At 40.4% G+C, this 13,523-nt stretch overlaps 1 protein-coding gene across 1 annotated transcript in view; it reads right to left on the bottom strand.

The window, feature by feature from the left end:
* KCNQ1 (potassium voltage-gated channel subfamily Q member 1) overlaps positions 1 to 13,523 on the bottom strand; it is a 553,847-nt gene that overhangs the window by 356,970 nt on the left and 183,354 nt on the right. The window contains exons 7-8 of the mRNA XM_065403597.1: positions 2,898 to 3,008; positions 964 to 1,059 (exon numbers count right to left, since the gene is read on the bottom strand). Of these exons, the coding sequence (XP_065259669.1) occupies positions 964 to 1,059; positions 2,898 to 3,008 (207 nt within the window). The remainder of the gene's footprint in view (positions 1 to 963; positions 1,060 to 2,897; positions 3,009 to 13,523) is intronic.

Raw genomic sequence — 13,523 nt, 5'->3', positions numbered from 1 at the left:
TAAATTCGATCCATCTAATTTTAAATTGTTTAATAAACAAAAAAGGGGGAGAAATGTTCTTTATTTAACCACATCTTTTATTTGCAATAAGCAGGGTCAGGACAACATGAAGAGGGAAGGATGGGCTCATAGGAAGCCCTCTGGGCTGGGACTCAAGAGATCTCAGTTGAATTCCCCGCTCTGCACGGACTCCCTGCGTGACCTTGGTTGGGCACACCACTTAACCTAGCCTGTGCTTCAGGTCCCTATCTGTAAAATGGGACTTCCTGGTCTGCCTGACCTCCCAGGAAGTCAACTCCCTGAGAAGCTGGCTCCCCAACTGTCCACTTGGCAAGGCTCTTGGAAGCTGGAGCTCCCAATCTCCATGGCAACCTATCTGGTAGGCTCCCCGGGCTCCCCAGGCGAGCTGGGTTCCTGGGAGCCCAGAGAGCTGAGACCAGAAATTTTTGAAAAATTCCATTTTAGTTCCTCCAAATTGGAATTTTTTTGAAAGTGTTCATCCCATGGAAAATTTTGCATAACTGACCTTTTGTTTGGATTTGTAATAGGTTTTGGTTTGTTCATTTGTTTTTTTATTGAAAATGCAAAATTTTCTGTAGGATAGAAATTTTGGTAACTGCACAGCTCTAATTTGTAGTTGCTGCAAGATAAAAGAGTTCAGCTCTAACAATTCTTGTATCAGACAACCAACCATCACAGGATATTTTTTTGCAAGAAATTTAAAACAGCTGATCTGAACTGTTTGCACTGTCTTTTGTGGAGAATATTTCCAATTGCTCTGGCCACGATTTTCCCTTTAAGGATGGGATTTTCAGAGTCACCTAGGAGATCTGGATTCCCAATTAATTTTTTAATGGGAATTTGGTGTCCAAATCCTTCAGGCAGCTTTGAAAAAAAAAAACACACACAGCCTGAGATAAAAGGGAGAAAACAAATGCATTTAACATATAGCAGTCCAGGTACCTGAATGAGAGATGCAGCGGCTGGGATTTGACGGTTAAAGTGTTTCTGTCTTTGTTTCTGTTGTACTTTCAGGGCAAAGCCTGAACCGAGAATTCCCTAAGGGAAGAAAGAAAATAAAGATCTAACGTTTAGAAAAAAAAATATTTCACCACTCTGGCCAAATTACATCATATTAATAAAGTTTTATTCGGCATCATAAACAACTTAGATAATTATTCAGGGGAAATGACTTAATATGCAGTAGTTTTCAGTCTCGGTTAGTATTTCTTCTTGGAACTTAAAATGTTAGTTCTTTTGTGGCCTGATCCAAAGCCCATACAAGTCAATGGAAATCTTTCAGCTTTGGATCAACCCTCTAGAGAATAAGCGTAGATGGTATTTCACAGTCTGAAAACCACATAACTGCTTGTGCAGATGAAGAGTCAAATCTGAAAGAGTGTCTTTACCCTGATTTGCCTACCCCTTCAGTGTGATGAGAAGTCCATGTATTATTAAGTCATAAGCAAGCTTTTTTTGGATGCATCTATAGTAGGAAAATTGGGGCCTATGATTCTCCACCAGTGGTAGCAGTGGTGGAAGCTGAAGTGTTTTCAGGACTCAGGTGAGTTTACCGCCATGTCATCTGACCCGACTCAAGAGCAATTAATATATGAGGTCTAGTAAACCATTCCAAAAGTAAGCGTAGTCCAGTTCACTTGTTTAGTTATCACCTCCTCTGTGGAGACATTTAATGTAAGGTTTAACAGCACAGTGGTAAAAACAACTGAGACCTGTTTATACTATGGCCTCTAACTGCACCACTAGAGAATAGAGTGTTCTAATTATGCCAGTGTAGGCAAGACAACAGGGCAGCTGGCTACCTTGGCTTTACTGTACTGAACTCTGCCGCTCATCAAATGTTCCAGTTAGAAATTAATAGGAAATGCATTTTGTTCTCTCTGAAATTCATTTAACAGAGGTCACAGAGGCGATGACAATTAAACAAGTGAACCATGCTACATTTAGTATTGGAATTATTAAGGGTTTGCAGTAGACCCAAAGACCCATTCCAGTTGTGTTTAGCTGCATTAGTATTTCTTTTTGAACATGCTCTTAGGACAAGGTAGAAGCATACAAGGCTTATTATAAACCAATTATTATTACCAGGAGGACAACACCTAACTTTTGTTAGTTGTCCTATGCAAAAAAACAGATTAATTATTTCTCCTTTGTATCAAAATAACACTGAAAATAAACTTATTTTACAGCTACAACTAACTGGGAAATCTGCCAGGCAAGTTATAAGCATGTTCATGGACATAAAGACGTCAGAATAATTACTTTAAAAACATCTCTGAAGACATTAAGTTCAGAAAAAAATCAGAACCAAAGAAATAGCTTTACAAGTCATTTTATTTATCAAAGATCATTTCTGAGTAATACAAAGGGGGGTGAAGATAAGAATGGAAAAGAACAGACAAAAACAATGCAAATTTATACCTGTTAAAATACTTCTATGCATATTCTAATAAAGGTTTAAATCTCCTGATTCAGCAAAGCACATGCTTAAATTCATCCCTGTTCAGCAGAGTATTTAAACCCATTGCCATCAATGACACTTAAGCACATGCTGAAGTGCTTTTGATGCACTGGGGCTTTAAAAAACTAGATCATCAGCATTAGTGCACTCACAAAAATGATTACCATGTGAATTTAATGAATTGTACACCTCTAAAACCTGAAGAGAAAGGTATTTTCATTTAAACTCTAGCAAATGTAGACTGCACCGAATAGAACACTGTATAAAATTAATAAGGAAACACAAAAATTCTTTTTAGCTACTTTTGATATTTTTAAAAAATGTTGGCACGTTGAAAATATTCATAAAAGATGGAATGGTCCATTAATTCATTTAAGAACAAACTGTCAGGAAAATAACCCATAAGAGAACCTACCGCAGGAAGGGCAAAAAATGAGATAGCAAACACGGAAAAACAAGATGCAATGGTCTTTCCTATCCACGTCTGAGGTACCTTATCCCCATAACCAATAGTTGTAACAGTCACCTGTAAAGAGAAGTACATATGGCATTACAGAAAATATTAACATAGCCTTCATTCATTTTTTGACATGCATATTCAGTTGGTTACAATCAAAGATGCAAAATTATGCACAAGTCTATTTTTCACACAAAGCATTTATATTAAGAATTATACTATGTTGCCATTAAATTGTAGTGCTGATCAAAAGTTTTTCCACACACAAAAAAATGTAAGAAAGTACACTTTTTAAAAAAAATGAAAAAGTCTGCAAAACCATTTTGGTTTCATTTGAAATTTTTCATTTTAAAAAAATATGGATGGAAACTTGATGAGAGTTTAGTTTGTTCTTCAGTTTTTTCTTCTCTCTCTCTATGCTATTTCTTGGTGTGTGTTTGCTATTTCAGGGAGGTTGTTTTCACTTTTTCATTTTCAAGGCTTTTTGTTTTGTTTTTGGGGGGGAAGGGGAAGAAAGGTTGCATTCCATGTTTAATTGATTAGCTTAGTCACCCATTGTAGGATTTTTCAAAACTGAAGCTCTTCATTTGTGAAAATTCTTGCTTTTGGAAAAAATTCTATAAAAAGATAATGCCAAAGAAAAATTTGAATGCAAAAACCCAGTCAGCTTGCATTAATGTGATTGCTGTTATGCATCCATCAGGTTACTCCTGTCTTGTAACAGGAGTAACATCAAAGATGGGCAAGGACCTTGGGCCAGATTTTCAAAAGTATTTAGTTGCTTAATAATGCAAATAGAGTCTTAGGCTACATCTACACTACAGGGGGGGGTCGATTTAAGATACGCAAATTCAGCTACGCGAATAGCGTAGCTGAATTCGACGTATCGCAGCCGACTTACCCCACTGTGAGGACGGCGGCAAAATCGACCTCTGCGGCTTCCCGTCGACGGCTCTTACTCCCACCTTCGCTGGTGGAGTAAGAGCGTCGATTCGGGGATCGATTGTCGCGTCCTGACGGGACGCGATAAATCGATCCCCGAGAGGTCGATTTCTACCCGCCGATTCAGGCGGGTAGTGTAGACCAGGCCTCAGTAGGATTTTCAAAAGGACCTAAGCAGGTTAGATGCTGTTGTGTTAATTTCAATAGAATAAATGGGTACAGAGAGTTAAAGGTGTTAGCATAAGCCTGTAACTGTCCAACATTACACAGTTAAACAAAGTTCAGAGTAGTATCTGCATAGTTATTACATTGTACTGTATTAATATATAAAAATGCTCAGTATAATTTTCATTCTAGCAAAAGTTGCTTGATTTTTAAAAGTTCTGAGCAATCTACCTCTTCTTGCTGAGCACTCACTAATTTTGTTGAAATCAACTATGGGAATCAGGCTTGGTTTGCATGTAAGGCAAAGTTTACTCTTCTAGATATTTCAAGTGTTTATCCTTTTGTTTTTAAAATCTCATGGTAAAAATACAAATTAGCACATTTTTCAACTGCAGAAAATATTTATATGCACCTCCTGGTAGTGTGTGAATTATACTTTGTTCGCTCAAAATTGGTATTGTAATCTGATACTAAAAGAGAAGGCAATGTTTGAATAATTGTCAGCTTGCTAGTTTTACAGCACTGTTATTGGTAGAACGACCGAGACCTGCTCTGCTGCTAACTTAGGGCCTGAGGATCTGGCATGATCTCAGGCGTAATTACATTGCTTCACAGGAAAGACTGACTTAGTTAAGTTCAGTCAATAAGTTCCTAATATCCAATTGGTTAAAGCCAGTATTGAGGGCGTATGCTAATGGGAGGAACTGATCAATGTTAAAACATTGACTAAAGCATCTCTCTCTGAGCAAGGATGTATAAACAGATAATTCTTCTCTTTAATAAAGAGTGTTTTCAAGCACAGTTGCAGTCGCAGAGAAAAATCCTCAGGTAAGAAATACATCAAAGTAATTTTAATAGGTACAAAACAAGTTAATTGTAGACTTTTTCTAGAGTCTCTCTCGGGAACACAAATCAGTCTGCCATCATCACCCTTTGGAAAACAGTGTGGGACTCAGAGCCAAAATGAAACTAATATTCATGGAATAATCTTACAATTGAGACAAGGCTGCTAGAGCTGTGCTTGTACAGGCAAGGACACTGAGTCAGCTCCTGTTGCCACTTTTCATGGCCACGCCTCTCCCTAGGAGCTCCTCTTGTAGTGAAGTTCCATGAATAAGGTACTTCCCACCAGAGTTATAAGTAGGGTTGCCAACCCTCCCAGATTGGCCGGGAGTCTACTGCAATTGGCATCGCTCTCCCGATGGCTATTGAAAGGAATCTGGGAGATACTGGGCTGCTAAAAGTCCGGTTGGTGGCACAGTGGGGCTAAGGCAGGCTCCTTGCCTGCCCTGGCTCTGCGCGGCTCCTGGAAGCGACCAGCACATCCCTCTGGCTCCTACGCGCAGGGGTGGCCAGGGGGTCTCTGCGCACTGCCCCCACCCTCTCCTGCACCCCAACCCTCTGTCCTAGCCCTGAGCCCCCTCCAGCACCCAAATTCCCTCCCAGAGCCCGCACTCCCTTCTGCACCCCTTCCCTCACTCCAACCCCTTGGCCCCAGCCCGGAGCCCCCTCCTGTATCCCAAACCCCTCATCCCTGGCCCACCCCAGAGCCCATACCCCCAGCCAGAGCCCTCACCCCCAGCCCTGAGCCCCCTCCTGCACCCAAACTCCCTCCCAGAGCCTGAACCCCAACCCCCTGCCTCAGCCCGGAGTCCTCTGTCATGCTCCGAGACCCTCAGCCTAGAGCCAACCCCCTGCCCCAGCCCGGTGAAAGTGAGTGACGGGCAGGGAGAGCAAGGGGCGGGGCCTCAGAAGGGGAGGGACAGAGGCAGGGCCTTGGGGAAGGAGTGGGACAAGGGTGTTTGGGTTTGTGCGATTAGAAAGTTGGCAACCCTTGGTAGGCCTTTCACCTAATTGGGCTTGATTAGGTAATCTCTTATGAAAATCAGGGGTTTTATCCCAACTCAGCAGATGTCATGAAGAAAAAAGAAATCCAACAGACTCAGCAGATCTATAACCCAACATAGCTGATTGTCAGCGATCTGTGAAGCAGTTCCAAAATATCAAATGGTCTAGATGAATTATGTCACTTTCATTAAGATGATCACAAGATATTTTGATCATGAACTGGATCAAAGGCTGGACAATAAAGCCATTGACCATTTTATAAAGTTCTAATTTAAAAATCCCATAACAAAACAAATAAAAGTATTTTTTAATGTAGATGTGGAACTGAAGAAGTCTATGGCTTAATTATAAGTACAGAGATTCACACATCCCATCTTAAATTTCAAAGCAAATTGGTTCTAACTCTCTAATCTGCAGTCAAGCAAATTAGCAAATGAGCAAAAATCCCTGTTCAAACAATGGCTTAATTTCATCAATCTGAATAAAAAAATAAAAATAGCTATTAAAACAACACTGATACAGAGTAAAAAATATTTTTCTTTATCTTAATACTAATTTGGGGGTTTAATTCCTCACAGGACCTCACAAATTGAGTAGTCATCACCATAGTCAAAAGGTACCTCATTTATCAACGAGTACATGCATATTTGAACTGAAAAATTAGATAGCGAAAACAAATTACAACTAACAGATGTAGCCCCATTTTTAAAAACTTTAGCAAAGAAATTCAGTTTCAGTTCACTGTTTTTCTCCCCAAACTCTCAGGATGCTGTTTCCAATTATTGAAGGAAGGATAAAAGCCAAGGGACTACATTCAATGTCCACCTCTGCCATAGATTTCCTGTGATCTAGGGCAAGTACTTTAATCATCTTGTGCCTCAGTTTCCCATTCTTCAAAACAATGATAATTATACTTAATCACCTCACAGGATGTTTTGAAGCTTGATTCATTAATATTTATACAGCACTTTGAAATCCTACAACGGAATATCTTCCTTCCATTTACTAAAACACTGTGTACAATATAAAAGCTTTTCTCAATACTGATGATTAACTACCTTAAAATTAAAAAGTCAAAGCCATTTAGCTATATCAAAAGACATTCATGAGGCATTACTGTTGTTTCTGTTAAGTACTTAGTGCTGTAAGTAACATATTATGTCAGTTCTCCATTATGAAGACTGCACCAAGTCATTATTTACAGGAAGTCAAGGCTTTCTCCTGTGCGCTGCAGAAATAATGGAATTTAATACAACAACAACAACAACAGAGCAGTAGGTATAAATTCAGCCTACAAGAGCAATTAAAATTCTCACAGGTCTTCAACTCTCTTTACCAGTGCAAGGGCAACTATAACTGAGCTTTGCTAGAACAGAATAATAGCTCTTCCCAACAAACACAGTCTTGCCAGGGATGTGGTTTTCCCAAAATTCCAACTGTAAAGCACCAAAAAACCCCAAAGCCAAAACTAAACAAGCCCCAAATCAACCCAACATCATCATCTGAGTGCCTACCAACTGCTCCTTTAAGATGCATCAGTGCTTCTGAAACTTTAAACCTTCACAAACCACTTATCAAAACAAATGTGCACAGGTCCCACCTCCCTAAAGACGATAACTGGACAAAACCTTTTCAAACAATTTTTTAATCAAAAAAAAAAAAAGTGCATATTTAGCGACCAAATAGTTTCATGAATTCATGTTGATTTTTACCAAACAGTTCATTTTTTTAGGGGGGGGTGGGTAAAAGGGGGCCTAAAAATGTGCCTTGAACCCTCAAAACATTGTTTCAATATTTTCAAAATGAAATGTTTCAATTTTTCAGTTTGCAATGAATTTTTGTTTCAACATTTCTTTTAATTTTATTCGTAATTTAAAACAAAAAACGTTAAAAATTAATGTAGAAGGTTCAGCCACCTCATGGGTGGGCAGAGCATAGCATCCTTTCTGTCTCTGTCGTCCCTTGCCTGCAGCTACTCAGTAGTCTGTTCCTTCTTGCAACTCAGACCTCCATTTAGGATGCTTAGAAAATTACTGCTCCTGGGGTAACAAAGTCCAAATGAAAACCTGAGATCTTAGTGACCATGTACTAGGCCTTTAGCCCTGATCTAGACTCATTAGTCCTTGCCCCTTTACTCTCTCCTGTGTTGATGTGGTAGGAGAACCCAGGCCTGCCCCCTTCTCTGGGTTCCAGCCCATGCGTTCCACCTGATAAGCAGTGAGGGCCTATTTCTCAGGATCCCTCACTGGTTCCCTGGGCTCCTTCCCTTTTGCAAGCATCTGTCATGGAGCTGCACTCTCCAGTCCTCTGTCCCTACAATTTCATCTCTCGGTGCAGCTTTTCTCAGTCTGTTGCTAAGGAGCTCTCTCAGGGTGGCTCCTAGCCTCTCTGGAAGCCACCTGGAACCCCTCTCACTTCCAGGCCGCTGCCAGGGTATAAGCTCCCTGTGACAGACTGTAATATCCTGAAAACACCTCATGGAATGAAGATAAATTTTAATTTAGTTCAGAAAACTTTACTGAATTAGAATTAATGCCTTTGGGGTACACTGTGTGAAAAATGCAATTGTGCATATGTTGTTGTGGTAGCATTGGATGTGCCTTCTGTAGTAGGGAGTGGGGATGCTAATGAACATCCTCCATTAGAAGCCTTTGAAGCTCCCCTGAAGAGACCCACATACTAGTTCAGACTGGATTCTCCAGAGACCAACTGACAAAGAAAACACTTTTGGCTAAAGAGCCTGGGTTTACGCTGACTCAGGGCATTCTCCTTGATCCAGCTAATGGACAGGACTCCTGGTTCATGGAGGGCCCCAATCCTTAGAAGAGAATTGGAAGGACTTGGCCTATTGAGGCCTCATAAGACTGCGTCCTTATTCTGAGCTGAAACTCTGATTAACTTGCAACCACAAAAACTCCTACAGTGGTGTAGTGCTTATTAACATGTGTGTAGGTTCTTTTATTGTTTTTAATACATTTTTTCTGTCATGCTTTTTACGTTAAATAACACAGTAGGCTTGTTTAGAAAGAACTGTGTTGTAATGTATATCTGTTGGAATCATTTTGTTATCGGTCTGTGAAGAGAAAGCGAGCAGGTCTGTCTAGGCAGACTGTCTTTGCTGGGAAATACTCAGGGAAAGCAGGGAATTGTGCAGCCTGTTAATACCCCACTCAAAAGGTAAAAAGAGATACAACTGGAGAGCTGGAAGCCAAGAGAGGGTGCCCTTGCTGAACCACTGAGGGGAAATGCCCTGAACTGTGACACTTCCTACAGCAGCTCTCCTCCCTCAGTCCTCCCCTATTGGCCCTGCAATCCTTCCATGACAGGGAAGCCCCACCTGGGGCACCCTCCAGTGGCAGGCTACAGCACAAGTGTGCCCAGCCTCAGTTTCCCTTTTTGTCCACCCACAAAAGAAAATCTATCTCAACGTCCAAATCAAAAGTCCACCGTGATAGAGCATGCAAACCCAATATTGGGCCCGAAGGGCTTATACCTTTTGTAATACTGAGCTCAGGTAGCCCTGTTCCCCTGGGCCTGCCAAGAATGCTTTGGCTGGAGGAGCAAGTTAAAAGGAACTCAGAAGCCCAGTCAAAAAGTGGTGGACAAGCTGCAGGAGAGACAACTCCTTCTCTGGGAAACCAGGCAGAAGGTTGAACCTGAGAGAGGACCACAGACCAGGTAAGGCCCCCAGGCAGTGTCTTCTGCAACCACCACCCCCTTTGAGAGCCAACAGGTGCTGGCAGGGCCCTGCTCATTTGGACTTTTGTTCCGCTGTTGACTGTTTGGACTGCAAGGGCCATGCGTCAAACTGATGGAGCACAGAGGTAAGAAACAGCCCAGGGCAGTGGCCTTAGACTCTCTGCAAGGAGGACCCTGCCGGTGTTACTTCCCCACAGGGCTGTGGGCTGGGACCTGTTGGAGAAGGACATCCCAGGTCCCCTACCACTCGCCCTAATGGTGCAAAGGCCAAAACATTTCTGATGTAGGGTCAGAACCAGGCACTTCTACTGCCCCGACAGAGAGATAAAGGGCTGGAAATCAGGTACACTAACTGCTGGACTGACCAGCTCTCTGAGCACCCTATCGCATCCACATTTAGGCATAATTTATTCTTGTTCAGGTACAACAGTCCACAGAACCCTCAGGATCAGGGCGGCCCTAGACTAGCTGCCAGCAACTGGCGCCCTAGGCAAACCATGCAATTGGCGCCTCCCACCCCCAAGGGCAGATCGAGGCTGAGGTTTTAGGTAAACTGGGAAACATTTTGCCCCTTTTTTCCTTTTAATGTTTTTTAAACTTTTTTTTTTAAACAGAGGTTTAATTATTCGGTTTGTCCGTCAGTCCGTCTGTCCAACCAATGTTTTTGAGATCAGATAAAATAGAGACACGAAATTTTCAAAAGAGATTTGTACACGACAGCTAGATGATATTTCAGTCTGATTTCAAATAAAAATGCATTAAAATGTTAATTATAATTTTTATTATTACAAATCTAAAATCATCCATTACACTATCCTGCTTTAACTGCCATTATCACCACATCCAATATAGAAAGAAATAAGAAAACTCTTCAATGAACTTTAATTTGTATTTATAAAACACTCCGAATAAAAAACATTCTGTGCTCTTAAAACATGACTTTTCTTGCTTTAAGTTTTGAAAATTCAGTCTAGTTCTTTTAGATCCAGTTTTCCAGCTATTTCATGCTCTATTGACATTATGGCAAGTCCAACAAGTCTCTCTTGCACCATTGTTGAACGCAGATATGTTTTTATCAATTTTAACTTTGAGAAGCTACGTTCCCCACTAGCTACGGAAACTGGCAAAGTTAAAAGAATGCATAGAACTATCAAAATGTTTGGAAAACTGTCTGAAAGTTTATTTTCACAAACAAACTTCAGTACTTCTTCAGGAGTGGAATGTTTCTTAAGTCATCTTGAAAAAGCCTGAAGCTCACTACACAAATCTGTAGCACCAATGTCTTTTGAATTTTCATGAGTCAATGCCGACTCCAATTTTATACAAAATTCTCTTATCTGTTTTGCTGTTTTCTTTTTCAAGCTGTGGATATCATATAGAAAGCCAAATACTGACTGTAGCTGCTTCATCTGTTGAAATCTTTCGTCAACCGAGTGAATAGCAGTATCAAGGATTGCGAAGTAGAAATTCACTTTGAACCTTTGTTTTGGGTTCTGAATGGGTGTGTCTCGTCCTTCATACGAAAACTGCTGTTTCTTTTGCCAAATGTGAACTGGCTCTGGTTCAAATTCTGTCGGAAAGTCTATTTCTTCAGCAAGCTCGAGAGAATCTAACAGTGTTCTTTCAAACCCTTCATCACTTCTGAATTCCTCCAGAATATTTTTAGTTTGCTGCAGTTTTTGAATAGCAGAATGTATGTTCAAGTTCTTTTCCTGAAGCTGCTTACTAGTGAGGTTAATCTCAAAAAGGATATTATACCACAAAATGAGTGAAGTCACAAATTTGAACTTGGAAAGGCCATTTGCAAGAGCTTCTGCATCTAAATGTGCCGTATTGCCAGATGATCCAGTAAAGGTAGTATCATCAGAAATTTCAATTAGGGCATCATAAATGTTTCCAAGTTCATAGCGAAGAGGCTTCAAAGCATCAATGTGACTCTCCCATCTTGTCTGACTAAGTGGTTTCACAGTTAGAGAATTCACATGGCAAGTCAGAATCTCCCAACAGCTTGTTGAGCCTGAGAAAAACACATAAATATGTTACACCAGGTCAAAGAAACTGCTTGCCTTCAAACAGCATCTAGCAGCATCATTGACAACCAAATTCAGAGAATGCGCACTGCAAGGAACGAAAAAGGCCCTAGGATTGATTTCCATCATTCTCCTTTGCACACCATTGTCTTTACCCTTCATATTACTCCCATTCTCATAGCCTTGGCCACATAAAGTTTTCAACAGATAATGACATTGTTTCAAGCTCTTGTAGAATAGTTTCAGTCATAAATGCTCCAGTCGTCTCCTTCAGTGGTATGAAACCAAAAAATGTTCCTTTATGAGCACTTCAACATTATCTTCATCTATAAAACGAATGATCATCATCATTTATTCAACATGACTCACATCTGGTGTACAGTCCAGTATTATTGAAAAGTATTTTGCAGAATGGGTAGCTTCTACAATTTTCTTCTTAATGGCATTTGCTAGGATTTGAATCAGTTCATTCTGCATATTTTTTCCTAAGTAATGAACCTGTGTTTCATGATCAGTTATTTTATGTAGATACTCCTTCATGACTGGATCAAACAAAGCTAGGTATTCAACAAATTTTAAAAAGTTTCCGTTACCTGGAGTGTATAATTTTTCATTTCTACCGTGGCCACGGAATGCTAAATTTTGTCCACCGAGAGCTCTCACTAAAGCAATCGGACACTCTAATATTTGTTGCCAATATTCTTCTTTTTCCTTGATCACATGTAAATTTTCTTCATCAATAGTTTTTCTTTTTTTCCCCCAATCGTAATTCAAGTTCTTTCCAATTTTGAAAACATTCCAAATGTTCTGTACTTCTTTCATGTAAAGAAAGAATTGAAGATACGTTTTTCCAGTCCTTCGAACCATTTTCAGTAAGTGATGTACCAATTGCTTAATTTCTAAACAATTTGCAGCAAAAGCAAAGCACAGAGTCCTTCAGCACTGAATATTGTAACCAGTTTCGATGAATTTCTTCCCCAATAATAAAAAGAACGATGAGTACTTGTGGCACCTCCTCTTGTAATGCTGAGCAGAGAATTCTTTTATTTCCATCCTTAGGGAAGGGAAATTCATGAACTTGTTCGGGTCCATGTTCCATGAGAATTTGCCACACACTGTCATCACATCTGGGCCATGAAGCTGGGTCCCCATACTGTAACTTTTTTGTAACTGCCTCATCCTTTCTTCCTTCTACTTCATTTACTTCAATTTCTGCATGTGTCTCTGAAGGTGAATAAATTTTCTCCACTTCCATATCAGTCTGATGCTGTGAGCTGCCTTCATCTAGAAGTAAATTTCCACCATCTTGAGTTTCCAAACTGCTTTTTTGAGGATGTGAACTACCCTCATCTCAAAGTAATACACCTTCATCTTGATGTTCCAAACTGCTTCCATGCGGATGTGAGCTACCCTCCTCTCTAAGTAAAATTCCTTCATCTGGATGCTGTGAACTGCTTCCATCTTTATTTGGATTAAAGAGAAGATATTTCAGGAAGGATCCCTGCTGTTTTGCTTAGTCCTTTTCCTTCTCAGCCTTTCGTTTTTGATACTCAGCTCCTGAGGGTTTTCTTTTTCCTCTTTCTTCCATGGGGCATTTGAATATTGTTATGTACCAACTGTGCTCCCGACTGCAAGAATTATAGCGTTAAGGATGGCGGACACACCACATGGTTGGCGATTTAAACCACATTGCAGCCATCCTAACACGTCTTTTCACTGCTTAAAGGTTCAATGATTAGTAACATACACTCACTTACCTATTAAAACAGTTAGTTACAGCATTTACACAGAAACAAAATGACCTTTTTCGACGTTATAACTCGACACCGGTTGTTTGGAAAGTAATCCCCTTCCACACGGTTACCCGTTTGAAGTGTGATGTCATCACTTTCGTAGTCTA

Source organism: Emys orbicularis, chromosome 4 (assembly GCF_028017835.1).
Source record: "Emys orbicularis isolate rEmyOrb1 chromosome 4, rEmyOrb1.hap1, whole genome shotgun sequence".
In the NCBI taxonomy this organism is placed as follows: Eukaryota; Metazoa; Chordata; order Testudines; family Emydidae; genus Emys; species Emys orbicularis.
This window is presented reverse-complemented; position numbering and strand designations above follow the sequence as displayed.